General features: G+C 43.5%; 1 protein-coding gene across 1 annotated transcript in view; it reads right to left on the reverse strand.

Annotated features, from left to right (window-relative positions):
• GLDC (glycine decarboxylase) overlaps positions 1–25794 on the reverse strand; it is a 92602-nt gene that overhangs the window by 47355 nt on the left and 19453 nt on the right. The window contains exons 4-8 of the mRNA XM_074994883.1: positions 18494–18658; positions 18077–18154; positions 15828–15975; positions 15416–15612; positions 3806–3902 (exon numbers count right to left, since the gene is read on the reverse strand). Of these exons, the coding sequence (XP_074850984.1) occupies positions 3806–3902; positions 15416–15612; positions 15828–15975; positions 18077–18154; positions 18494–18658 (685 nt within the window). The remainder of the gene's footprint in view (positions 1–3805; positions 3903–15415; positions 15613–15827; positions 15976–18076; positions 18155–18493; positions 18659–25794) is intronic.

A 25794-nucleotide genomic window follows, 5' to 3' on the forward strand; every position in this document is an offset into this window, starting at 1 on the left:
CGGCCCAAAAAAGTCAAGAACAGAACACCACTGGTCATCACCTACAGCCCCCAACTCAGACCACTGCAACGAATTATGAAAGACCTACAACCTATCCTTAATCAGGATCCACAAACCAGTTAGTCAACATTTTAATGGAATGGGGCATTCTGTCAATGACCTAAAGGTATGTGTGTTACTGAAGAAGAATTATCGCACCGTTCTGGAAAGGGAAACAGCCGAGCTGGCTTATATATTCAAATTCAGCACATTAATACATGGTTTAAATCGTGATGGGAACTTTCTGAGTCACTACAGGGGCTCGTCTGCATACTTGGCTCAGTCTAATTCTTGACCTTGCCCCCCACCCCTCCACTTTCTGATTTGCTCACCTTGATTATCTTTTTCTGATTTGTCCTCCTTGCTTACTGTTTTTGGTTCTCTGTGCCTTAAATATTGAGTCTGTTCTGGTCTGGCTATGGTCTGAAGAAGTGGGTCTGTCACACGAAAGCTCACCTAATAAATTATTTTGCTAGTCTTCAAAGTGCTACTTGACTGCTTTTTGTTTTGACAGTATATAGACTAGCACGGCTTCCTCTCTGTTACTATTCAAACATACTTTAGGAACAATCATCTATGGTTGATTGCTGGTAGTTAAGTCTCTCAAGGCAACCATATAACCATAGTATTTAAAATGTGACCAGTAAAAGGTAAAACGCCGAGTTCTAGGTAATCTACAAATTTAAGAGATAGTTGGGAAAACCTACTTAGCTTTCCTAAATTATGTATTTACAAAATGTTAAATAGAACACTATTCATGAATTCAAGATCCTTTTGTCCTTAAGTGGTTCAGTGATAAACTAATATTGTAATCTGTATGCTTCATCTTTATAGCCAGTCAGACCTATAAAAGCCATGTATAGGTGAGCAGTGTTATAGCTGTATCAGTCCAAGCATATCAGAGAAAGATAAGGTAAATGAGGTAACATTTTTATTTGACCAACTTCTGCTGGAGAGAGAGAAATTTTTGAGCTTCTCCCACTCTACAGCAGAAGCTGACCCAATAAAGAGAAGTTACCTCATCACCCGATCTTTAATATTTACACAAAGACATAGTAATTAGAAAGCTGTAATGAGGGGTGGGCAAACTACAGCCCATGGGCCTCATCTTGTCTTCCAGGGCTTTTAATTTGGCCCACAGGATTACCAGACTAGTGGTACAGTGGTATTAAGACAGACTTCCTGCCTGCTGTGGCCCCATGCCCTTCCTGAAAGCGGACAGCGTGACCCTATACCCCCCAAGAATAGGGGCTAGTGGGAGTCTACACATACTGCCATTGCCTGCAGGTAACCTCCATGGTTCCCATTGGCCAAGAACAGGGAAACATAGCTAATGAGAGCAGCAGGGCTGGTTAGTGCTGATGGTGGCTGCATACAGTGCTACCTGCCACCCCTTACCCTAAAAGCCTCTGCTAGACATGCCAGTCATTTCTTGGAACTGTGTGAAGCCAGGGCAGGCAGGGAGCCTGACTTAGCCCTCCTGTGTTGCTACCCTGGAGCCATCCCACATAAGCAGTGCTAGGCTGGAGCCTGTACTCTGCACCTCTTTGCACACCCTGACCCCCGCCCCCAGTCTCACATTCATAGCCTGCTGTACAATTTTCCTACCCAGATGTGGCCCTCAGGCAACAAAGTTTGCCCAACCCTGCTGTAAAGCACAGGCCTACAGACCCTCTGGCTTTCATGACAAATAAGTTAGTATAACCAAGACCTAGCCTTTTTGGGCTGAGGGTCACTGACTCTCAGAGAGAAAAAAAAAAATCACTCGGGGCCACACCAAGGTGAGAAACGAAAAAAAAAAAAATCCACAAAATCCAACCCTAAGTAACGTGGGCCCTGACTGAGACACCTCACTCCCCTTGTGCCTCAAGCCCCAGAGGGCGCAGGGAAAAGAGCATGGAGGGAGGACTAATGTTCAGGGATTCCCACATGACCAATTAACTCCACTAAGGTCCCAGGGCTAGTAGATTTTGTGGACCCCCAGGCTCCGGGTGGGGGGTCATTGTTTGGGAAGAGACTGCTGGGGAACAGGATAGGGATGGATGTTCAGGGTCTGGGCAGAAGGTGGGGTGTAGCAACAGGCTAGAAGTGGGTGGGGGTCTGAGCAGGAGGGTGGGAATGTGAGGGGGATGACAGGCAAGGTCTGGGCACGAGAGCATGCTTACCTGGCTCTGCACTCCCCCGGACATGATTCTAGCAGAAAAAGCCTCCTGAGTGTATTTTCAGCACTCTGTTCCCCAGCTGTGAAAGGGGGAGCAGTGGTGCATGGAGCCACTCCCCCAGCCCTCACAAACATTCTGTGAGCTGGATCCAGCCTGTGAGGTCCAGGGCTCCTCCACCCTGGCAGTGGGCCAGCCAGGGCTGGCACTTTATCTCACAGGGCAGGAGGTGCAAGGCTGCAGCACCAGCACAGGCTCCCCACTTTGGGATGCAGGGTGCGAAGTCTTAGACCAGGCCACACTAAGAACCATTGGCTTAAATGAATACATGCACAAAGCACAGATATACCATGGCAACTGACACAATTGCTTAGGAGTCTATTGTAAAACAGCAGATTGACTTATCAAATATATGGATCCCAAAGCTGGGAAGTACACAGTAAACAGCCTAAAATAACCACTGAATATTTATAGAGAATGTGGGCATTAGTGTAACACCTTATAAAAGATGATTCCCACCCTGTGGAAAGTGAGATTTAGGGTCATCTGGTATGCATGTTCCAGTATGTGGATCATGTCACATATTTTGAGGGTCCTCAGAAGGCGGAATATGAGTAGTGCAAGTACTGAACAATATGTATTGGCTCTGCTGCCTTTGCTACATTATTGGTACAAGTTTGTTTTGTTAATAAAGTTTACAACATTACTAAATCAGGGAACAGAGTGGATTGTTTCTCATGCACTCATTGAGGCCCTGTCATTAAGCTTCTCTTTCCAATGACAACCTCACACTACAACTGATCTGGAGGCAGAATCCTCTCAAATCACTAGATGGTAGGTAAAATTAAAATAAACCTTTATACACTAACCTACATTTTTCAATAATCTGTGTCCTAGGTAGGATGTTTGAGTTTTTAGGTTGAATCTCACAAAACCCTAACATAAAACAATGATTCTTGTGAAACTTAAGGTCTGAACTCAAGGGTATAGTTTGCTACTCCAGCATCTCTCACGAATGCTAAACATTTGAACTCTCAATATCTCGTATTAATCTACAAAAGAGAAGTTGTGGCAAAACACATTAGAGCATATACAGATTGCCTAGGGACCAAAAGTTTTGAATGTATCTAATTATAAAGACGTTTGTCACAATTACAGTTGTGAGGAGTACTAAAGAAGTTCTAGAAATCTCATGCAAAAATGTTTACTTTGTTGAACATTGCATTTATCATGCTATTTGAAAATAGCTACTTTTATAACAGAAAGAATTGAATAGCTCTTTGCACATCACAAGCCCATAAAGTTCAATTTTTCAATGTTTGAATTCTGGCATTATTTCAGCACAAATACAAAGCAGAGATATTCATTCAAGAGAGTTAAAATCCTACTTTTCCCAGAAAAAAGGGGCATCCAGTTTATAGGAACTCAGCACTTCTCTGTGGATTTCCCCCTCCGTGATATTTGGCTGCAAGACTAACTCTTTTTGGGTGAAGATGAATCATTAATACAATCCTCTTTCCCCCCTGCCCTCCACAAGCAAAACTCAAAGCTTCACAGGATTAAAAATTCATAACCCACCCCCCACAGATTTTTGCCATACAGGTCACCTGTGCTGTACAGATGTTGCTGGTGGCCTTATCCCTTCTAATATGCTGCTCTCGAGTTTGCAGTGCCAGTCGATATACTTCCTTCCCATTTGCATCTCTGGACAATAAAAAGCAAAATATTTATGTTGTTAATTTATGTTGATATAGGCTCTGCATTAACTGAACTGCTATGTTTAGTTAGCTAACTTGAAGATAAAAAGAAGTTACTCACTTGGGTGGTAACGATGGTTCTTTAAGCTGTGTCCCCATGGGTGTGCCATATCAGGTGTTGGGCTCGCTGCAATTTGGAGATTTTCAAGCTGTAGTTAGTTGGACTGTGCACGTGCAGGAGCGCTCTGGGCTCTTCACATGCTTTCAGTCAAGTGCGTGATCTGGTCTAAGCCAGTTCCTCGAAAACCACCCTGGGAAGCATCTGAAAAACAAAGCAGAACTCCAGAGCAGGGAAGAATGGGGTAAGTAGTGGAGCACCCACGGGGATGCATCTTGAAGAACCATTGTTACTACCTAAGTGAGTAACTTCTTTATTCTTCGAGAGGTCCCTGCAGGTGATCCACATCATGTGACTATACAGCAATGACCCTGCAAAGTTGGAAGCAGGTACCAGAGTTGCGTTGCTTGCCATAGAAAGCATTGCTGCCGGAGGGCATGTGTCCTCCTCCATATGATGATGTATTGAATAACGTTTAGTGAATATGTCATAGGATGACAACATTGCTGCTCTGCAAATGTCCTTCAAGGAGACTCCTCTGAAGAAGGCTGTTGAAGCCGTCACTGTCCTAGTAGAACGAGCTTTGGGAAGAGCTGATAAGGTGGTTTTACGTAATGAGTAGCATATATTAGTGCAAGATGTGATAACATTAGAGATCCTTTGTGATGATAGTCCTTCGCCCTTTGATCTCTGTGCATGGGATACAAATAATTTGTCTGTTTTATGGAAAGGTTTTGTTTTGTCTATATAAAAGGCCAGAGCCCTGCTCACATCAAAGTGTGTGGAGCCTTATTTCTCTTTTCAAAGACTGTAGCTTAGTATAGAAGGATGGTAAGATCGGTTCGCTTTCGAAATTCTGAGGAAACTTTGGGAAGGAACGCAGAATGTAAATGTAATATTGCCGTGTCCTTAGAGAAAGTTGTATAAGGTAGAATCGCCATTACTGTGGCTCACTCGCTGACTCTATGGGACAATGTGATAGCAAGAAGAAACCTCATCTTTAAGGTAAGTAAATGAAGCAACGTGGTGGCTAGAGGTTCAAAAGGTGGTCTAGACAGTGTGTCCAGCAGCAGATCCAAGCTCCAGGATGAGTGAGAACTGTTGACCCTTCTATAGGATGTCTAAAAGCCGATATGGCTGCAAAGTAGACCTTAAGGCTGGTAGAGTGAGTTCTCCTTTTTTAAGGTCCAGTAAATAATCAATAATTGTAGATATGGGTGCCTCTAGAGGGTGTAGTTGTCTGGAGAAACACCAGGATAAAAACCATTTCCATTTGTAGACTTAAGTCTTCTGTGTGGAAGTTCATCTGCTACCTATCAATACTACTTTGACCTGCTCAGAGCATGGGTTCTCCGAGGTGCTGAACCAAGACATAATGTTCATTGTTCAGGGTGAGTCAGAGTGCCTTGATTATGTGTGCAGAGGTCTCGAATGATAGGGAGGGTGCATGGAGGGCAAAACGACATTCGTTGTAGCAGTGGGAACAGGTACTGATGGTCCCACACAGGTGCTATGAGTATCAGGTTGGCCCTCTCTAGTCTCGCCTTTTCCAAGACTTTGTGGATAAGAACCAGTGCGGTAAAAGCACAAAGTAAGGGTTGTTTCTATGGTATGAGAAAAGCATCTCCAAATGAACCTGGGCTGAGACCCTTCCTGGAACAAAACCGAAGGCATTTTTTGTTGTTGCAGGTTGCAAATAGATTTATTTGAGGAAAACCCCACCTGCAGAAGATGTGGTGGAGTATATTGGGATGGACCTGCCACTCGTGATCCGGTGCAAACTGTGTGCTCACCAGGTCTGACGCAACGTTGCTGATGCCCGTTAAGTATGAGGATCTCAGGATTGTGTCGTCTACAGTGCACCAGTTCCATAGATGAACAGCCTCCACGCAGAGTGTGCGAGACCTGGCTCCACCTTGTCGGTTGAAATAGTACATCGTGGTAATGTTGTCAGTATTGATGCCGACCATTGTGCACCAACTATGTGGTGGGAAGTGCTTGCATGCATTAAACACTGCTCTTAGGTCCAGCATGTTTATATGCAGTCATCTCCTCTTGTGACCACCATCCTTGCACTGATTTGTCCCCCATGTGTGCTCCCCAGCCTGTACTAGTAGTGTCCGTTGTTATAAAAACGGAAGTCTGGGCCTGGTGAAAGGGAACCCCCGATAATAGATTTTTGGGGTTCATCCACCACTGCAAGGATTTTGGACGTCTGCAGTTGGCAACGCTCCCTTGCAAATGGTGTATTTCATTGGCATATAAACTTATGCTAGCCAACACTGGAGACAGTGAAAATGCAGTCTGGCATTTTGAACCACAGGTGTGGTGGTAGCCATGTGGCCGAGCAGTTGGAGATGAATTATCACCTTTGTGTAGGACTGTGCATCGGGATTTGTATTAGAGATTGAATCATGTGAAAACAAAGGAGCAGGTAAGTACACTTTCGCCATGGTGGAATCGAGGCGAGCCCCTATAAATTCTATTTTGTGTATGCTTGGTGGTTGATTTCTGAAAATTGATGATTAGGGCCAAGAGACAAACATTTCTGTGGTAATGTTTATTGTACGAAGGATATCTGCATGTGAACGGCTCTTCAAAAGGAAATCCTCTAGGTATGGACACATGAAGATAGGTGTCGAGGTCTCTCGTGGACAGGGTCCTTATGATATTTAAATGAAACCCTCACAAGGAGAACGTAAACCTCCTAATGCACAGATTCCAAGACCCAAGTTCGAACCCTGCTGCAACCCCCGAGACAGAAGAGTGCCACCCCGGTACGCTTTGGACCCTGCTAAGCCACCTGGAGGGAAGTGGCTGGCCGGGAGAGTGAGACTAGGACAAGGAGTGAAGCTTTGAAACAAAATAACTAGAGTTTTATTGGGTAACACAGATTAAGTCCTCAAAGTATCAACACTAACATTTTTAACTGTATCTATTACTTACATAATAAAACATTGTTTCCATATTGTCCCTTGACTGGTGTCTGAGATTTTATTATACCGGAAAGCAAAAGTGGGTTAGGTTAATAAATATGTGTAAGTATACTTAGGTATGGGTTTTTAAATCTCCGTTGGTTCCTTTAAAGGGAGGGGTGAGGTTGCTAGGCCTCACCTCCTACCAGGGGCAGGGTGCTAACCTGCCCCAAAGGGTTTGGAGCCTAGGAGGTGATCGGGGCTGTTCCTATTTTGGGAGGGCCCCCGCTACTCCCAATAGGCCCAACTAAATAGGGTCCTGGGAGGCATCTTGCTCTACCACAGGCCACGTGAGGTTAGCATCAATGGGGAGGCAGGGAGGCTGTGCCTGCACCTGCAGTATATAAAGAGATAGGTAATGTGGGTAAGAGGGTAAGGGAGGCTAAGCCTCCACCTTGTTACCAAAACAATTATGGAAAACAATTATAACAACTAAAAACTTACTAAATCTGCTATGCTTAATTAATTAAATGTGCCTTGATATATACAGAGTGAAAACCCAGCCTGGGCTTTTAGGCCCGGCCTCAGGGGTCAGGCCCCCAGGTGCTGCCCTTCCCCCGTCGGGGAGGGTACACAGCAGGGGAGCTACCCCTGCTCCCTCTCTGAGGCTCCCAGTGTCCCAAGCTGGTCTGTGGTGATTTGTAGCTTGTGAAGTGTTGGTATGGCTCCACACAGCACGCTGGCCAGGTAAATAAGTTACGTGTCCAGTTGTGTCATCAAATCCGGTAAGTGGGTCTTGTTCAGGGCGAGTCGAGTCCAGCTAAGATGGTGGCCTCAGCGTTAGGCGACCAGGTACGCAGTACCCACCTTGCGGCGGGCCAGTTTGCCACCTGGTCGCTGCCCCACTGAGGCCGCTTGCTGCTTCCACGAAGTGCTGTGCTGATGAGAAATCTTGCACTTCGGCAGATGGCTTGGGAGCACTGGCGCCGCGGTGGAATGGCAGTGCTTTCAGTGATTCAGCTAGGTGATTCAGCAGGTGATTTCAGTCAGTGATTTCTATCAGGTTCTTCGCTCTTAAGAGCTGGCCTGAGGGACTGGTGGATGCTGCTGTGCAGCCACACCTCCCTGTGCAGGGTCCCACAGAGTGCTCCGTGGTCCTAAGGGCTGCAGACTGCCCGGAGGCTCCTGCTTTTATGCAGGTGCCTCATGAATAATTCAAAGTTCTATTTACATATGCATGATTCTATTAACATACTGTCATGGTTTTCAACCAGGTCCTCCTGGGCTCGGAAGGTTCCAGAAACCCAGAGCTCCGCTCAATCAGAGGCCATGATTTTAAACACCTGCTCATTAATAATTCATGAGTTCAGGTTGCCGGGGGAGCTAACTGACAAAAAGCGACCGTTGGTAATGCTGCTAAATGGCAGCCTGTGACACTTTAGAATTTCATGTGTCTGCACTGATGTTACACAGCCAAAAGGCATGTAATCCCTGGCCCACGGGGACGATTATGTCCCCAGGTGTTAAAAAAATCCTGACAATAGGCAGTGTAGGTAAGCTGATACTACCCAGGGCATCTTTGCAGAGACTCTGGATGCCAATGACAGGCTGAAGGGCAGGACTTTGTACTGAAAATGATCCGTGCCCAGCATGAAACAGAGAAAGCACCTGTGGGCAGGGTGAAAGCTATGCATCTTGTAGGTCAAGGGCTGCAAAGGAATCCCCATCATCCAGTGTCGTAACTATAGAAGTAACGGTGACCATCTTAAAATGGTGTTTGTGAAGAAAATTCTTGAAAGCCTGTAAGTCTAAGATTGGCTTTCACCCCCATTTTCTTCTCTGTGAGGAACTAACAAGAATAGAATCCTTTTCCCTTGAATTCATCTGGTACCCTCTCCACAGCTATTGTGGATAGGAGGTGATCTACCTCACATTTCAACAAAGTCTCATGAGACAGGTCCCTGAAAAGGGACTGGGTAGGGGGAGTTGGTGGGAGGGTGCAGAATGGAATGGTATACCCCACAGAAATGATCTCCAGCACCCATTTGTCTGCAGTGGTCTGCCACTGCTGGTAAAATGGTCCGAGGCGGTGGTGAAACAGATGGTGTGATGGCTGTTTGCACTGGACAATGAGTGTGGTGTCACAGTCCTTGACATACTAGTCGAACCTGCTGCCTCGTCATTTGTGGCACAGGGTCGTGGCCTTGCAGATTACGCTGCCTTGGCAGTTTCTGTTGTTGTTGTTGTTGACTCCCCAGGTCATAGCCACCTTCATGATACTGTGGCCACTGAAGTTGGTAATTGTAGCAAAGCTGATATGGGTAGTATCTCTTCCTCCTGCCCAGGGGGAGAGGGGTATACGTACCCGATGTTCGTAGAGTAGTTCAAGTCTTTACTAGACTGAAGACGATATCTGTAGACTCAGCAAACAATTTCAACTTATCAAAGGGGAGGTCTTCCACATTTGTTTGCAATTCTTTGGGGACGTCAGACATTTGTAACCAGGAGACTTGCTTCATTATGACCTCGGTTGCAGTTTATTGTGCAGCTGTGTCTGCAATGTCTAGAGCAATTTGGACTCCCATACGTGAGGCAGTATATCCTTCCTGGACTATGGATTTTAAAATAGGTTTCTTACCTGGGAGATATTCCATTTGGGATGTCAGTTTTGTATAATTATCGAAGTTATGGTTGGAAAGGTATGAGGCAAAATTTGACATTTGTAACAAAGTGGAAGATGAGTACACCTTTTGTCTGAATAGGTCAAGTCTCTTAGCGTTCTTGTCAGACACTGTAGATTTATATTGCAGTGTCTTTGACCTTTGTTGTGAGGACTCCACCTTGAGACAGTTGGGCTAGGGGTGGTTGAAAAGAAATTCCATACCCTTTGAGGGGACGAAATACTTTTTGTCCACTCTCTTATTGGTTGATGGGATGCAGGCGAAGGTCTGCCAAATATTGTCAGCAGCCTCTGTAATAGCGTCATCTAATGGAATGGTTATCTTTGAGGATGTTGGAGGCCTTAGGTTCTTAAGGAGCCTATGCTGCTTTTCTTGTACCTCTGTGACTTGCATATCCTGTGTCTGAGCAACCCTCTTAAACGGCTCCTGAAATTGTCTAAGGTCATTTGGAGGAGACGTGTCACCCGGGACAAGAGCCTCATCTGGGGATAATGAGAAAACATCTCTGTTTGATAGACCTCTATCTATTCTTCCACAATTTCTTCTGGTTGCTCTTCTATGGGTTCTGGGGGAGTGGTGACATTGCCTCCGAACATTCTCTTAAAGAGGAGAACCTGTGTCTCTTTGGAGGTAGAGATGTAGAATGTCTATACGAGGGACATGATTCTGGGCATCTGTCCCTCAATCTATGAGAATAATATCCCCATTATAGTCTTCACGATGATATGAGCGCAGGTAATAAAAATGTGATCCCAGCGAGGAGGAGTGGGAATGTGAATGCCACCTATAGGTATGGTGATGGAAGGAGTAAGGTAAGTGGAACCTAGTCAATGACGGAGATGGGAACACCTGACTAGAATATTCACATGATTGGCATGGTTCCCGTGAAGTAAGTGATGGAGGCCTGAGCCAAGGAGAAAGAAGTCTGAGGATGAGAGATGGAGGTCTGAGAAACAGTGTTGGAGGCGTCAGAGGCAGTTCCGATACAATTGGTTCTGGAGCAGAGTTAGGAGATAGTGGTGACGACATGACAACAAGGTCAGAAAGAGGACTACAGTGGCATGTTTTAGTCTGTGCCTTCTAGCTTGTTGGACGGTGTGACTCTCCAAGGCCAAAGTGTACAGTGCTGATGGAACCAGTGCCGACATAGCTGGCACTGTACCCGGTGCTGTAGGCCTCAGTGCACAAATCTGTTGGTGCCGTTTGTTTCAACGTTGTCAGCACCAGCCTTGGTTCCAATGTTCTTTGTGCAGGTTCCATATGTACCGAAGTCTTTGTTACTATGGGGCTATGCACCAAGTCCTCCAGTGCTGACACTGTTTTCGGTGCCAAGGATGATTGTCTTAGTGCCACAGTTTCTGGTGCCGGCTATTTTGAGACATGTGAATTCCTCGGTTATGAGGCGTTCCTGTGCACCTGATGTATAGTCACTGACTTCTGATCCTTAGACCATTTGTCCCCTTTAGATGTAGGGGGGATCATGGTTTTCAGTCTCATTCATCCTGCCCATAGATAACAGCAAGGATCGAGAAGGAGATGATCTCTTTTTCTTAGGGCCAGAAGTAGTCAAGGAAGCTGCTTTGCACTTCTGAGGTAGTGAGGAACCTTCAGGAGGTGTCAGCTCAGAGGTCGTAGGCTGAAGAGCCTTATCAAAAAGAATCATCTTTAGCTTCATCTCTCTATCTTTCCTGGCTCTTGCAGTAAGCTTACAGCAGTGGGGACATTTCCGAGGTACATGAGGCTCCCCCAGGCAGTGGATACATTTGTTGTGGCTATCAGAAGCCAGCATGGCTTCACGGCATGAATCACACTTTTTAAAACATGCCTCAGTCATTCTGTCTTTTTTTTATACATGTATATATTTTAAAAATGAACAACAAAACAGTATTTAACAGCACTTTAATGGTTGTGAACACTAGTTAACAGTGAATAAGAACAACTCCTGAGTAACTTGTAGATAACTTTTAACTCATTAGTTACTCCTTCTTTTTCTCCCTTTTTTAAAAAAAACTATATATGATAAAAATTCTTCAAAATGTTGAAGAAGGTAAAGAGACTATTAACAGATGAGTTTAACTTTTCTTTCGCGCGGGCGTTGGAGCGCATACAAAGTCCATCTGCAGCCTGTGGGGAATTGGCTTGGACAAGATCACACGTGACTAAAAGCATCAAAGAACCTGGTGGCTCCCGCACATTCATGGTCCAACTAACTACGGCTTGAAAATCTCCGAACTGCAGCACCGGGGCGAGCCCAACACCTGATGTGGAGCACCCATTGGGATCATTTGAAGAAGAATTGTCAGAATTCCTTTGGGGTGAAGAACTGAGACAGGTAACCATTGCAACACAAAAATTTGTTCAGGGAAGGCCCAGGAAGCAAACAAACAAACACTTTAGATAACACTAAGGGGAACGAGACCTGCCTCCTTCCTTCTCACAACCTCTCAAATAGTCAGGAGAAAGTTCTGAAATATCCAAAACGTCTATATTTTTATCCAAATTACAGCTGTCAAGTACCCAATCTCTAGGGGATGTTTAGCGAATCTATCCAGTTTCCTCTAATCTGTAAAGATGACACTTCTTTTTTTAAATAGTTTTATGAAAGAACTGGTGCTTTTCAAGGCCTACAAAAAATTTCCAGGTTTTTTATTTTTTATTTATTTTTTTTAAATTTGAGTGGTCCCAAGGGCAGAGTTCAGGCACTGCAAAAAAGAAGGAACTCCCCATATATGAAATATCTCCTACATTTAAAAAAACTGTTTAAAACATGTAATATTAATTGACCAATCCACAGATACTAACCCAAGATGGTGAGTATCCTTACTAATCCATCAATCCAGGCAGCTCAGTTAATTCTTAAATAATCCCTAATGTTTAAAGGATTTTCAGAATTAGAGAGGAAAATTTTAGAGCTATAGCTATATAAAATGTAATGCGTCAGAAAAGACATTTTTAAGACTTCATGATGCCCAGCAAACTGTTCACAAGCAATAGTTGCTCAGATGCTATATGGTGTCCAAAATAAAGTAGCTGTTCTAGAGTTTCTGAATATATATCATGTTTCCTTTACCAATTAAAAGGCCTCTAGCAAAAAACAATTTGAAGGTCATAGCATGAATGGCCTTTAGGCAGTACTACAGTTCTCAGCATAACCTGATATTTTAGCCCGCCCCCCGCCCAGCTCCATGTTTTGGTCACACTGCATGAAACCAGAGAGAACAGAATATGGGTCTGGTGAGACTAGTCTTCAGTGAGAAAGTGAGGCAAGGGGTCCAGGGAATAGCAGTAGTAATTTAAAAGAGAGCAGCATGTAACTGCTATTTGCAGGTCAAGATCTGGAGCAGTAGGTAGGTCCAGGTTACTTTCTCCTCTGTCACTGTCAGGGAGACCAAATCCCTGAGAAGAGGGCAAGTGTTGTTCAGAAACCCTAGAAAGGTGATAGAATTCTAATGTCTCAAAGATGGGTCTGAAGACCCTCAAAAGAGGAACAATTTATTGCACTGCATTCTCTCCCTGGAAGGGGACTGAATGTGAGAGGTGAGCTGTCTGGATAGCTGGATCAGTGACAACCTCAGAGAACAAAGTGATGAAGTTCTGAGGCATTGCTCTGTAACAAGGCTGGGATAGACTTAAAGCTTGCCCAGATACAGGGCTGCAGATGCTAGCAAGGGAAAAGCAACAGTCCTTCACGCAGGAGTTCCTTCAGGCAGTATTTTGGCCACAGCACTGAACCACTCAAGACCAGCCTGATGAGGGGAACAGCCAAAAGAGGATGCAAGAAAAAGGAGTGCAAGATTGCAGACAGCCCAAAGGAAGCATTCATAAGAGGTAAGTGCAAACAGTCACACCAAGCATATTGCTCTTTCGGATAAATGTAAAAAGCCATGTAAAGAAAGAAGGATTCATACTTACTGCTGGCATATTTATTAAAACCTATTACCTTCACAAAATACATGGTTTCAGAAGCATTTGTGGTGGTTTTGGTTTCAATATGTACAATATTTAACTGACAGACAATTATAGCACATTCAATTAAGCATGTTCTCAATATTCCAAATGCAACTGCACGGAGTACAAAAGGGTTATTTTTTTCCAGTGTTCCCCCAACTGTCAATTATTCAGTGCATTATACAGTTCAAGTTTCTTGCACCTAAATTTCTTCATACTTCAGCAGACTTTCTGAATTTTCTGTCAGCTTCCTAAAATGTATGGTAGTGAAGAGTGAATGTCAGTAAGGGTCAGATAAATATTTGAAAGTCTGGTAAGCTCAGAATTAATGAAGTAAGTTAAACACTGAAAATTCAGATGACTTACATCTCTCATAAAGTGAGCTGTCCCTTTAGCAAAGAAAAAGGCAAGACTCACATGAGGACAGCTCTCCTGGTCACCATTTTTCTTAAATAACTGACATTTAACTTCTAAACTATTGTCCAAAAGTCCCATTTCTATACAAACAGACCCTTCTGCTTTTAAGTTAAGTTTTCACAGTGGAGAATTTCATTCTCTGAAGTCGTCTCTGGGAACAATTTTTTTTACTTTACCTACTTTTTAGATAGGCCCAAGAAGGTTAATAAAACAAACTCCACTTGCCATCACCTATCGCCCCCAACTCAAACCCCTCCAGCATGTTATTGAAACTCTACCACCTATAATGGAACATGATGCTGCACTCTCACAGGCCCCGTCTTTTCCTATAGACAGCCACCTAATCCTGGAAAAATTCTCACTAGCAACCACATGCCACACCACAGAAATACTAATCCTGAAACTTTTCCTTGCAACAAACCCCTGCTGCCGCCAACTCTGTCTACATATTTACACTGGTGACACCATCACTGAACCTAACCATGTCAATCAGTTACACTATCAGGGGCTCATATTCCTGCACTTCCACCAATGTGATATATGCCTTCATGTGCCTGTAATGCCTTTCTGATATTGCTACTGGACAAACTGGACAATCATTTTGCCAAAGAATGAATGGACACAAATCAGACATTAAGAATTCGAAGACACATAAACCTGTCAGTGAGTATTTCAATCTAGCAGGTCAACACATTCAAAACTTAAGTTGCATTCTAAAACAAAGAGGCTTTAACACCAAATTACAAAGGAAGACATCTGTATTGGAGCTCATTCTCAAATTTGGTACTTTTTACCTTGGACTCATAGATATCTATTACCTCACACAGTACAACAGTTTCCTCACCTTTAATATTCAGAGTGATCCCAGGTAGCCCACTTAATAGACACTTGCAGAAATTATTTTTCTTCCCCCTTTCTGTCCTATCTAGCCAATTCATCAGTTTTTATTTCATTTTTCCTATTTTTGTCTTAAAATTATTTATCAAAATTTTCTAGATCTGAAGTGGGTCTGTCCCACAAAAGCTCACCACCTAATAAACTATATTGCTAGTCTTTAAAGTGCTGCAGGACAGGTTTTTTACTTTACGAAGATACAGACTAACATGACTACTTCTGTTCTTTTTTTGTTTTGTTTTGTTTATTGTAATCCTAGGGATATTTTTACCTTCTTTCATTCTCTTAATTTATAAGGATAGTGGAATAGTTAGGATACTGGACAGGGAGATGCAGGTTTAATTCCATTATGGAGATGTGTGACCTTGGACAAGTCATTTAGTCTGTGTCATGGTTCACCAGACATAAAGAGATAAGGTTATTTTGTCTACCTGAAAGGGGTGTTCTGAGGAAAAGTTTATTGAAAATTATAAGGTGGTCAGACACTATGAGGAACCATATCAGACATTTTAAGGCCAGAAATTGAAGTAAAAATGTTCAGCTGTACCTTGTAACTCCCACCACTCTCCCAGGCATCATTCTCACCAGGTTTTCTCTGACAGCAAAGAAGGCAGCATGTGGGCCTCCATAATAGAGTGGTACCCCAAACCTCTGAGAGCTACCCAGAGCAACATCCACCCCGAACTCTCCTGGAGGCCTCAAGATACACAGAGCTAAGAGGTCAGTTGCACAGCACACAAGAGTCTGTAAACATAAGAACATAGAGTTGTTAGCCTCTTCTCTGAAAGTATAAATATAGTATCAACCTGGGGCAATCAAGATTCTCTTTCAAACTGTTTCATAGTATTCCCGTGAAACAGAAGCATAAAACTAGTCTGTGCTCTACTTCACCTATAACCACTATTACATCATCTACAGTTATAGCAAAATTCAATGTCAGGCCTAGTGCTGAACCTTACTCCATTTTGGTGGGCTCTGTCAACTAGTTCAGTGAAGTCTTCCACCTTCCCCTCAGTGTCCGGGTACTGAAACAACACTCCACTGACATCTTTGCCACTGAAATCCATCTCATGGGGCAATTTCTGCTCAATGACAACACCAGTGTAACTGCAAAGCAGAAAATATGGAAAGCAAAAGTTATTCAAGGCATTTCATACTTTGGAATAACATTTGAGAGATTTGATTTCGTCATAGGTTTAGAGTATGTTTTTCTTTTTAAACTACAGCAGATTGAACCTGCTTCACAGTTAAGAAAATGCAAGCATTTATGGTGGTGAAAGCAATACTGTGCCATAAAAATAGCACATGATCACATATTGCATATGCAGAAGGGAGCAGAATTAACTTCGCTTTTTCGTTTCCTAACTTTGGGGGGCTTGGCTTTGCAACCTCTATTAAATTAACTTAAAACAAAAAAGCAGTCAAGTAGCACTTTTTTGTTTTGTTTGCTTTTTTGTTTTGATAATATATAGGCTAGCATGTCTCCCTCTGTTAAATTCCCTTAATATAAGATTTTTAATGTAACTATCAATTTATTAAGAGTTTAATTTTCATTAAATCTTACTGATTTCTTTCAACATAATGCACCATCTGCTACACCTGAGAATGTTCAAATGGAGATCAATGAGCAGACGGGCACAGATATGTTAACAATGAAGATAGGGAAAGCGTTTAATTGTTTCTTTATGTTTACCCCCTTTTAAAAATTGTGAATTAGTTCACATCTGTTTATGTGAAAGATAGATCAGTTATGAAACAAAACTTGCATGATACAAAATAACTATTTGCTTTACATGGACTAATGCAGTGTTACTCAACTAGGGGTATGTGTATCCTGGGGGGTACACGAAGGTCTTCCTGGGGGTACATCAACTCATCCACACATTTGCCTAATTTTACAACACTAAAAAAAGGCCACTAGTAAAGTCAGTACAATCAAAAAGTTCATTCAGGCAATAACTTGTTTATACTGCTTCATATGACTTATGCTGAAATATAAATACCATATTTCTATTCCAATTCATTTGTTTGATAATAAGATGGTAGAAAGACAGTAAGTTTTCAGTAGTAATCTTCTGTTACATTTTTGCATGTTTTTGTAACTACAGTAGACCCCTGACTTACATGTAGGCTGAGTTTCTGGGTAACCACGCGTAAGTCAAATTTTGCATAAGTCAGGGCTGAGCGGGGGGCGGGGGGCACTGCTGCCTTCAGGTCCCCCAGGTCCAGGCTGCACTTGGCTCCCTGCTCCCATGAGTGGCGGGGATCCCAAAGCCAGGTGCTGATGCACAGGGTCAGTTTCCTGGCTCCTAGGAACAGTGGGCAGCTGGGAGCCAGGTGCAGCAGCACCAGTTAATTTCCCAGCTCTCCGCCACTTACGGAGCTGGGAAACTGACCAGCACTGCATCTGGCTCCCAGCTACCCACCACTCCTGGGAGCCAAAAAACTGACCAGCGCACCAGTGTGGGAGCCTGCAAACTGACCCAGGAGCTGAGGGGAAAGCAAGAGCCAGGCTGCTGCCTGGTTCCTTGCTCCCTGACACTCAAGATTTTGACTTGCATTATTGCAAGACATAGCATAAGTCAAAATCATGAGAATCGGGGGTCTACTGTAAGTAGATTTTAAGTGAGGTGTAATTTGGAGCTATGCAAAACAAATCTGACTCTTGAAAAGGGTACAATAATCTGGAAAGGTTGAATGGCAGTTGTTTCAAGACCTCAGATTACTTTAGGACCATGTTTTTCAGCCATTAGTACATGTACCCTTAGGGGTATGCAAGAGAAATCTGGGGGCACGTTTTTTAAAGGGGAACTTTATAAAACTCTATAAAGAACGGTTGAGAAACACTGAACTAATACAATGTTGAAAGAGAAAGATTTTTAGCTTCAGTTAAACAAGGTAGAACTTTAGGTACCACTAAATAGTTCAGCCCCTGAGCTGGATATGAATGAAATGTGTTTTATCAGGTTTGCATGAATTATCCTCGGGAAAATGCTCAATACCATAAATTACAGTATTGTCAAAGTAAGTTCCAAAGTAGCTACTGCAGATTCTCTTACATTTCTCCAAGCATACTTATTTACCAGCATGACCAGTGCCTTGTACACAAAGAGAATCCAGAAACTTGTAATGTTCAATATTTGATCAGTATAGAATGTGCTACACATTAAGGAAGATGAATGATGTGCTACATATTAAGCACCATTACTTTGCTCTAGTTTGGACTACTGCTATTGTTTGAGGGTGGCATCGGACATCAATATAGAACTTTCTCCTCTTGTTGTGCCTGTTTAAAAGAATAAAAAAAAAGATTAAGTGGGCCAGTGTATAAACTCAAGACTAGTATACAATGGAACAGTCGCTTCTCCCACCGCCCCTCCCCCCGCATATGAGAACATTCTGAGTTGTGATACTTTTTTGAACATTATTCATAACGAAATAAGTATTATATACAGTTACTTTTGTGAAAAAAACAAAACTAGATTAGCACTACAAAAGACATTCACTGTTAGATATGGTATCATTTTTAGACCACCAAACCATTTAATCCCACATAAGGAAATAAAGCAAAACAATGCACATTTGCCTCTTGCATCTAAAATTAGCCATCTATTGAGTGTGTTACCTGTGACATAGTTGCATAGCCTCAGCTGCAGCAGTCCCCTCATCCAGTAAAGATGCATTGGCTACATCCATTCCTGTGATATCACACACCATAGTCTGGTAATTTAACAGGCTCTCCAGTCTACCCTGGGAAACCTCCGGTTGGTAAGGGGTATATTGGGTAACCCTGTTAGATAAACATATTTCATATATCAGCACTTCTTTGCAAATGAATATATACAAGTATTTCTCTCCTTGCCCCTCCAGTATTTTGCATGAATATAAACAGGAAAATCTGCTTTTAAAAGAAAAAAAAAAAAGTCACACTACTAGCTTTTAGTGGTTCTCTGCTCTTAATACCCTCCTGGAAGTTGAGAATACTTATCCCACTAATGTTAACAGTTAAAAAGTTTTTTTTCCACAATTTGAACAAAATTCAAGTGATTTTTGAGATCATGAAGTTGTTAGATGTATCTGAAATGACAGAGGCAAAGGAGCTAACACATCTAGGCTTCATCCACACAGCAACCTAAACTTAAAATAAACTACACAACTTGCATAGGTTATTTTGAGTGTAGTTTGAAATAGGCTATTTCAGCATTTGGTGCTGTTTAAACAGTGCCACATGTTGAAATACTGCACTATTTCAAGGCATCCCTTACTCCTCCTGCAACAAAGAGTGCAGGGATGCCGAAATAGTGCACCCTTTATTCCGAAAACTATTCTGAAATGGTGGGTGCATGTCAAAGATACAGGGCAGCTACTGTGGCATACCTCTGGTATCCCAAAATATCTCTGCCATATAGACATAGCCCTAACTGGGTCAACAGAACTTAATTCTCAGCAACTGAGGGATGGAGAGAGTCTGCCAGGTCATAAAATATTTATTACTTATAAATTCATATCTTGGTGTTGTGCTTTAAACCTGCGCTGAGAAATCTGACGTTTTCAGCCATGTTATTGAAACTGTTTAGACATTAAAAATCAAAGCCTAAGATACTTATGTCTGACTATACAACTTTTTAAATAGACACGTGTTAGTGTTAGTGTTTCCTTCTGAGGCTACAGATCTCAGCTCTGCAAGACTGAGCATGCTCAGCCCCAGTAGAAATTGAAGAGACGCGATACATCTTCACTACAGGGAAGATTGACCCTGCCACAGTTGATCATCTGGGATTTGGACAGAAGCACAGGCTCCCAGCAAACTCCCTTAGGCTTCATCTACACTAGAGCACGAAGTCTATTTTAAGACACTTAATTCAATGTTACTGTGTGTCTGTCTTCATTGCCAATACCTTTAGGTCAATTTTAAGGGGCGCTAAGGTCGACTTTTTGCCCCGCCTGTCCCAGGCAGAGTAACACCAAGTTTAAATTTGAAAAGTTGAATTAATGCTAGTGTGGAAATAGTGTAACTTTATATCAATTTCATTGATCTCCAGATGTATCCCACAATGTCCCAAATGTGGCCTTCCTGGCTGTTTTCATGACGCTTCCAGGCATGCAGGAAGTAGGTAACAGGAATCCCAGGAATTTGAATTCATTTTCTTTCGGCCCAGCATGGCTAGCAGACTTCAGGAGCAATTGCATCTAGCCCAGATTTCTCAGGGTCACAAAAAAGCCCCAGCATGGAGCCATCAGGAGATTCAGGATCTCATTTCTGTGTGGGTGGATTAATCTGTGCTGAGTAAACACCAGGGACACTCAGCAATGCCACATGGAAATCAAGCCCCCCAACTGCCCCCCCCATGTGACTGTCAGGCTGTGTGGACCTATCCTGAAGCAGGGCTTCTGTGCTTGAGAAGGCTTCTTCCCTACACAGGATTTAGCAGGAGAGGCTGAGAAACTTGTTTTCTGTGCTTCACATTTTACGGGGCCGCCCCTCCCAAGCTGCCATGTGGCTGGTGAGCTAGTCCCACTCCGCAATACATCATGGCTGCCAAGCAGTATGGGACTATGCTTGCAGAAAGTACCATTCCAGTCCTGCACAGGGCTTTAGTGATTGGGAGGGCTTACCCTTGTGTTCCACTCCCAGGGCTAGCAAGAAATACTACAATTCTGCAGTTACCATTCTAAGCCATAAGAGGATATTCCCTCAAGCACTAAAACCCCACATAGGACAGGGCATGCCGTTGTCTACAAGCCTGGGCCACGCAGCTCAGCAGCCTTGTGGCAGGGGGATGTGGACCAGCCAGCCTCATTAAAATGTACATTGCTTGAATTTCCCAGTAGTCTGAACTGAGAGGGATAATGAAAAAAAAAAAAAAATCTAGATACCAAGCATTTTTTGCCTCTCACAGGAAGCTTCAGTTTTACGGACAGGGAAAACACTATACCAAACAACCCACCAAATCACAAAACAAAATACCCTGTTATTTTGAAAAGTAACCACTCTTTTCCACAATGTATTAGAGTGGAGATAAATAGGAAAGTTGATAAATGTTAAAAACATTCAGAATATGCAGCTCTACACAGATGTGAAACAAGCTGAAGTTATTTTTCTATGTTCTAGTACACAACAGAAAGCTGCTACTTGGGACCTTATTCACTCAGACACACCATCTGAGCCCCATCCTCGATTACTCTATTTACTTCCCAAAATCCACAAACATGGGAACCCCGGATGACCTATCATTTTGGGTATTGGCACCCTTTCCACCAGACTATCCAGTTATGTGGACTCTCTCCTCAAACCTTATGCCACCAACACTCCCAGCTATCTCCAAGATACCACTGACTTCCTGAAGAAATTACAAAACACTGGAGAAGATCCTGACAACACCATCATTGCCACCATGGATGTAGAGGCTCTGTACACTAATATTCCACACCACAGCCAATCTGGTGTCTGACATCTGTAACTTTGTTCTCACCCACAATTACTTCCGATTTGGGGATAATTTATACCTCCAGATTAGTGGCACTGCTATGGGCACCCGCATGGCCCCACCATATGCCAATATATTTATGGCCGACCTGGAACAACGATTCCTCAGCTCTCGTCCCCTATTACCCCTCCTTTACTTAAGATACATTGATGACATCTTTATGATTTGGACCCATGGTATAGAGACTCTAGAAGAATTCCACAGAAACTTTAACAATCTGCACCCCACCATCAACTTACGCTTCCATTACTCCACGTGAGAGATACATTTCTTGGACACTACAGTACAAATCTAGGATGGCCTGATCGGTACCACACTCTACAAGAAACCCACTGATCGCTATACTTACCTACACACTTCTACTTTCTATCCTGCACACAACTAGATCCATTATTTACAGTCAAGCCCTTAGGTACAATCACATTTGCTCTGATCCTACAGACAGAGACCAAAAACTAAAAGATATTTACCAAATGTTCATAAACCTGAATTACCCTCCAGGGGAAATAAAAAAACAAAATACCCAGAGACCAGCCACTCCAAGATAAGCCCAAAAAAGCCAAGAACAGAACACCACTGGTCATCACCTACAGCCCCCAACTCAAACCACTGCAACGCATTATTAAAGACTTACAACCTATCCTTAATCAGGATGCCACACTCCAGAAGGCCCAAGGTGACAGGCCTGTTCTCTCCTACAGACAACCTCCCAACCTTATGAGGATTCTCACCAACAGCCACAGTCTGCACCCCAGGAACACCAGTCCTGGGACTTTTCCTTGCAACAAAGCCCACTGCCAGCTTTGTCCACATATCTATTCTGGGGATACCATCACTGGATCTAACCAGGTTATTCATAGAATCATGGGCACATTCTCATGTTCCTCAACTAACATCATATATGCCATCATGTGCCAACAATGCCCAGATGCTTTGTATACTGGACAGACTTCAAACTCTCTTAGACAAAGAGTTAATGGGCACAAAACAGACATAAAAACACTCCTGATCCACAAACTGGTCAGCCGACATTTTAATGGAGTGGGCCATTCTGTTAACGATTTAAGAGTCTGCATGTTACTGAAGAGGAATTTTCACACTACTGCGGAAAGAGAGGCTGCTGAACTTTCTTTTATATTCAAATTCGACACATTAACACATGGTTTGAACTGGGATGCGAATTTTCTGGGTCATTATAGTGGCTCTTTTGCAAACTTGGCTTAATCTAATTCTTGACTCCTCCCCCACCACCCCTCTACTCTCTGATTTGCTCACCTTGATAATTTTTTTTCTGATTTGTCAACCGTGATTACTATTTTTGGTTCTCTATGCCTTAAATATTGAGTCTGTTCTGATATGGCTATGGTCTGAAGAAGGGGGTCTGTCCCATGAAACCTCACCTAATAATTTTTTTTTTCAGAAATCAAATAGTTACAAGAAAACAAAATATTTCTCCATTTAGAATGTTGTCTCATAATAGTTTTCAAACTGGAGACATTTGCTCCATTGTACATACAACCTGTCTTTAAGTGTCTCAGTAAAGCGTTTCTCATCTTCGTGTTTCACAATTCTGCTCCCTGCTGGTATGGTTTACAATAAGGGCTTTGATGCATGTGACAGAAAGTACTGCAGAATTGGACCTAATCACTAATAATATAGCCATATGACTTTCAACTGCAAAAATATTTACATCAGTTCTGTTAAGGAGACAAAATTTGTAAATTGCCACAAAAGTCAAGTGTGAGCTTTCATGTTAGTACAAAAGTTATCATTCATGAAGTTCAACAGTTCTCCTGCACATGGTATAACCACTTATTCTACACTAAACACACAAAAAAGTTTGTTTTAACAAAGTTCTTTTTGAAAGCTAGTTCACCTGCGATGACGTCCGCAGACACTGCCAAAAATCCTTGACTTTATTTGAACTGGTGATTTGAAATCAGAAGGCTAAAGTGGCCCTTTTTCAATTATTAATTATTATTAATTATTATTGTTATTAAAGGTAGCCTAAAGAAAGGCATCAGATTTATATGAATTTCCCTGAAATCAGTTTTGTATTAACAAGGTAAATATTTGAGGTGTAACCCTTCCGTCGGAAGGAACTGGCAGCAACCAGGGCTGGGTTCAACATCTAGGGGTTCCTTTTCATCCATTGCACACAGAACTGGCTCAAGCCCCCACCCAGTAGCCTGGGAACATCATACACCCCTGGGCACCTCAGAGAGGCAATGCTTCCCCATGCGGAAGCACAGAGTCCGAGTGTAGAAAAGGAATTTTAATAAAGGAGGCAGAACAGTCAATCAGCTTAAGCTTGGGAAAATTATCACATCCAGAGTTCATAACCAATCCTCAAGCAACTGTCCCAGCTCAAACGCATTGAGCAATGTCCTTGGCCTCTCAGGCTCACCAGTCCAATATTGTAAACAGCCAATCCACACACCCAACTTTCTCCACACCCTCCAATTCAAATGCCCCACTTACAACTTGGTCCAGTCCATGCGGGCACGGACACCTCACACTGATGCATTCCCTCATGGAACCTGAGACAATGCCACCTTTACGCCAGTGCGGCGTTCAGCTTGTTCCTACATCCACCTGCTGGTCACACCGCCTGGTGGTTGCGCCGTCTGCCGGTCCTCCTATGGGCTGCGCCGCCCATCAGTCGCACTGTCCTTTCATCTGCTGCTCCTCCTACCAGCTGCCCGCTGGTTGCACTGCCCACCAGTCATGCTGTCCGTCCGTCCGTCCGCTGCTGCTCTTTCTACCAGCTGCCCATGCCACCCGCAGGTCACACTGTCTGTCCTTCCGCTCCTCCTCCTACGGGCCACCCGCCGGTCGCACTGTCTGCCTGCCACTGTGGGTCTGGCCTGAGGCAAAACCCTGTGATTTCAGCTCTTGGTATCTACCAAAGTGGAGTCTCATAAAAAACACTAGTATCCAGCTCTATCTTTTAACAGGTGGGGAGGGCTAGTCAAACCAGCCTTATAGCTATACGGCCAAGGCATAGGCAGGGCCAAGGCCCTCAACTAGGCAATTCAACACATATCCCTCCCCATCTGTTTTACAACGCTTTAAACCAGGGAGCCCTGTGTAATCCATGCCTTATGCAGTTATATAGACTGCCCTGTCCCCACAATGACTTGGAGCATTGGTGAGATTTCACAATTCTTATACTGAGTGTTAGCATAAATTGTGATTTCACAACAATGTGTTTACAATAGACAAAGTCTGATTGCTTCCTTGCTACCCATCAGTCTTTGTTTGCAAGGTATCACATATGCACCCCTTTGCATTCTCATGCAAGTGATCTCTGGGAGACACATTCCTCCCAGCCTTCAGCAGCATTGAACTCCTGCTGGCACATTCTTTACATCTTCCCCCCCAAGCTGAGAATTTGTCGTCCCGACAAATCACACTTCTGATTACACCAGCCATGTGAATTCCCTTCTAAGGATCTGAGAAAACCCACTATGGCTTCCATGAGCCTGTGCACCAGGTGTATTACATCCTCCCCAACCACTCCTGGTGCCTTGTAAGCTAGTCTATTTACAGGCTTTATAACTCTATCTCGCCCATTGAGCATGGGCATAACAGGGGCTGTGGGAGCCTCTTCCGCGGACAGGAGCAAGGGGGGCCCTCCCGACGATTCTGTTTGTACTGGCATAGACCCTGGTATCTCTTGCTCATACACAGGGATGTCCTGGGCAAAAACATCTCCGTCTGCTAATTGAGGTGTATCTACACATGCTTGGTTCTCCTCCAGATTGTTTGCAAGTGGGACAAATTTCATCATGCCAGGCTAGTCTTGTTGTGGGAGGAGGGTTTCCAGTCACATGCCTAAACACTTCTGCCTCAGGATTTAGCACTGAAGATGTTGAACTTTCCCCATGTTCCCTTGGTGGATCTGGGGACTCGTTCCCATTCTAAGGTGCGCCATGGGGGCCTCATCCTTTTCAGAGTCACTCTCAGAGATGCTGGGTAAGGGTAGATTAGCTCCACAGTGCCCACTGCCTGTGTTGGGTAGTGGATGTGGCCTTGAACTTTCTTTTCACCTCGGTCTTGTGCCATAGTCCATCTCAGAAGGGGCACTAACCAATTCTCCCACGGGCAGTAGGAGGTTTCTATGTACTGTCTTCACTGGCCATGACCCACCCTCAGGTTTAGACAGGCATGTCCCTAAGTCTTTCCACCACCAGGTAGGGTGTTGCCTTCCATCTATCAGCAATCTTGTATTTGCCAGCAACACCTAGATTTCACAGGAGAACTCTGTCCCCAGGTTGGAGCTCCTGCAGGCACACTCTTGCATCATACCAGTGTTTGTTGTGATCTATGTTCTTGCAGGAAGCTGCTGTAGCCAAACAGTAGGCATCCTACAGCTTTTCCCTTAGTCAGGAAACATACTGTAGATGTGTCTCATAGCTTTCTCCTTCCTCTGACA

This window comes from Carettochelys insculpta, chromosome 5 (assembly GCF_033958435.1).
Source record: "Carettochelys insculpta isolate YL-2023 chromosome 5, ASM3395843v1, whole genome shotgun sequence".
In the NCBI taxonomy this organism is placed as follows: Eukaryota; Metazoa; Chordata; order Testudines; family Carettochelyidae; genus Carettochelys; species Carettochelys insculpta.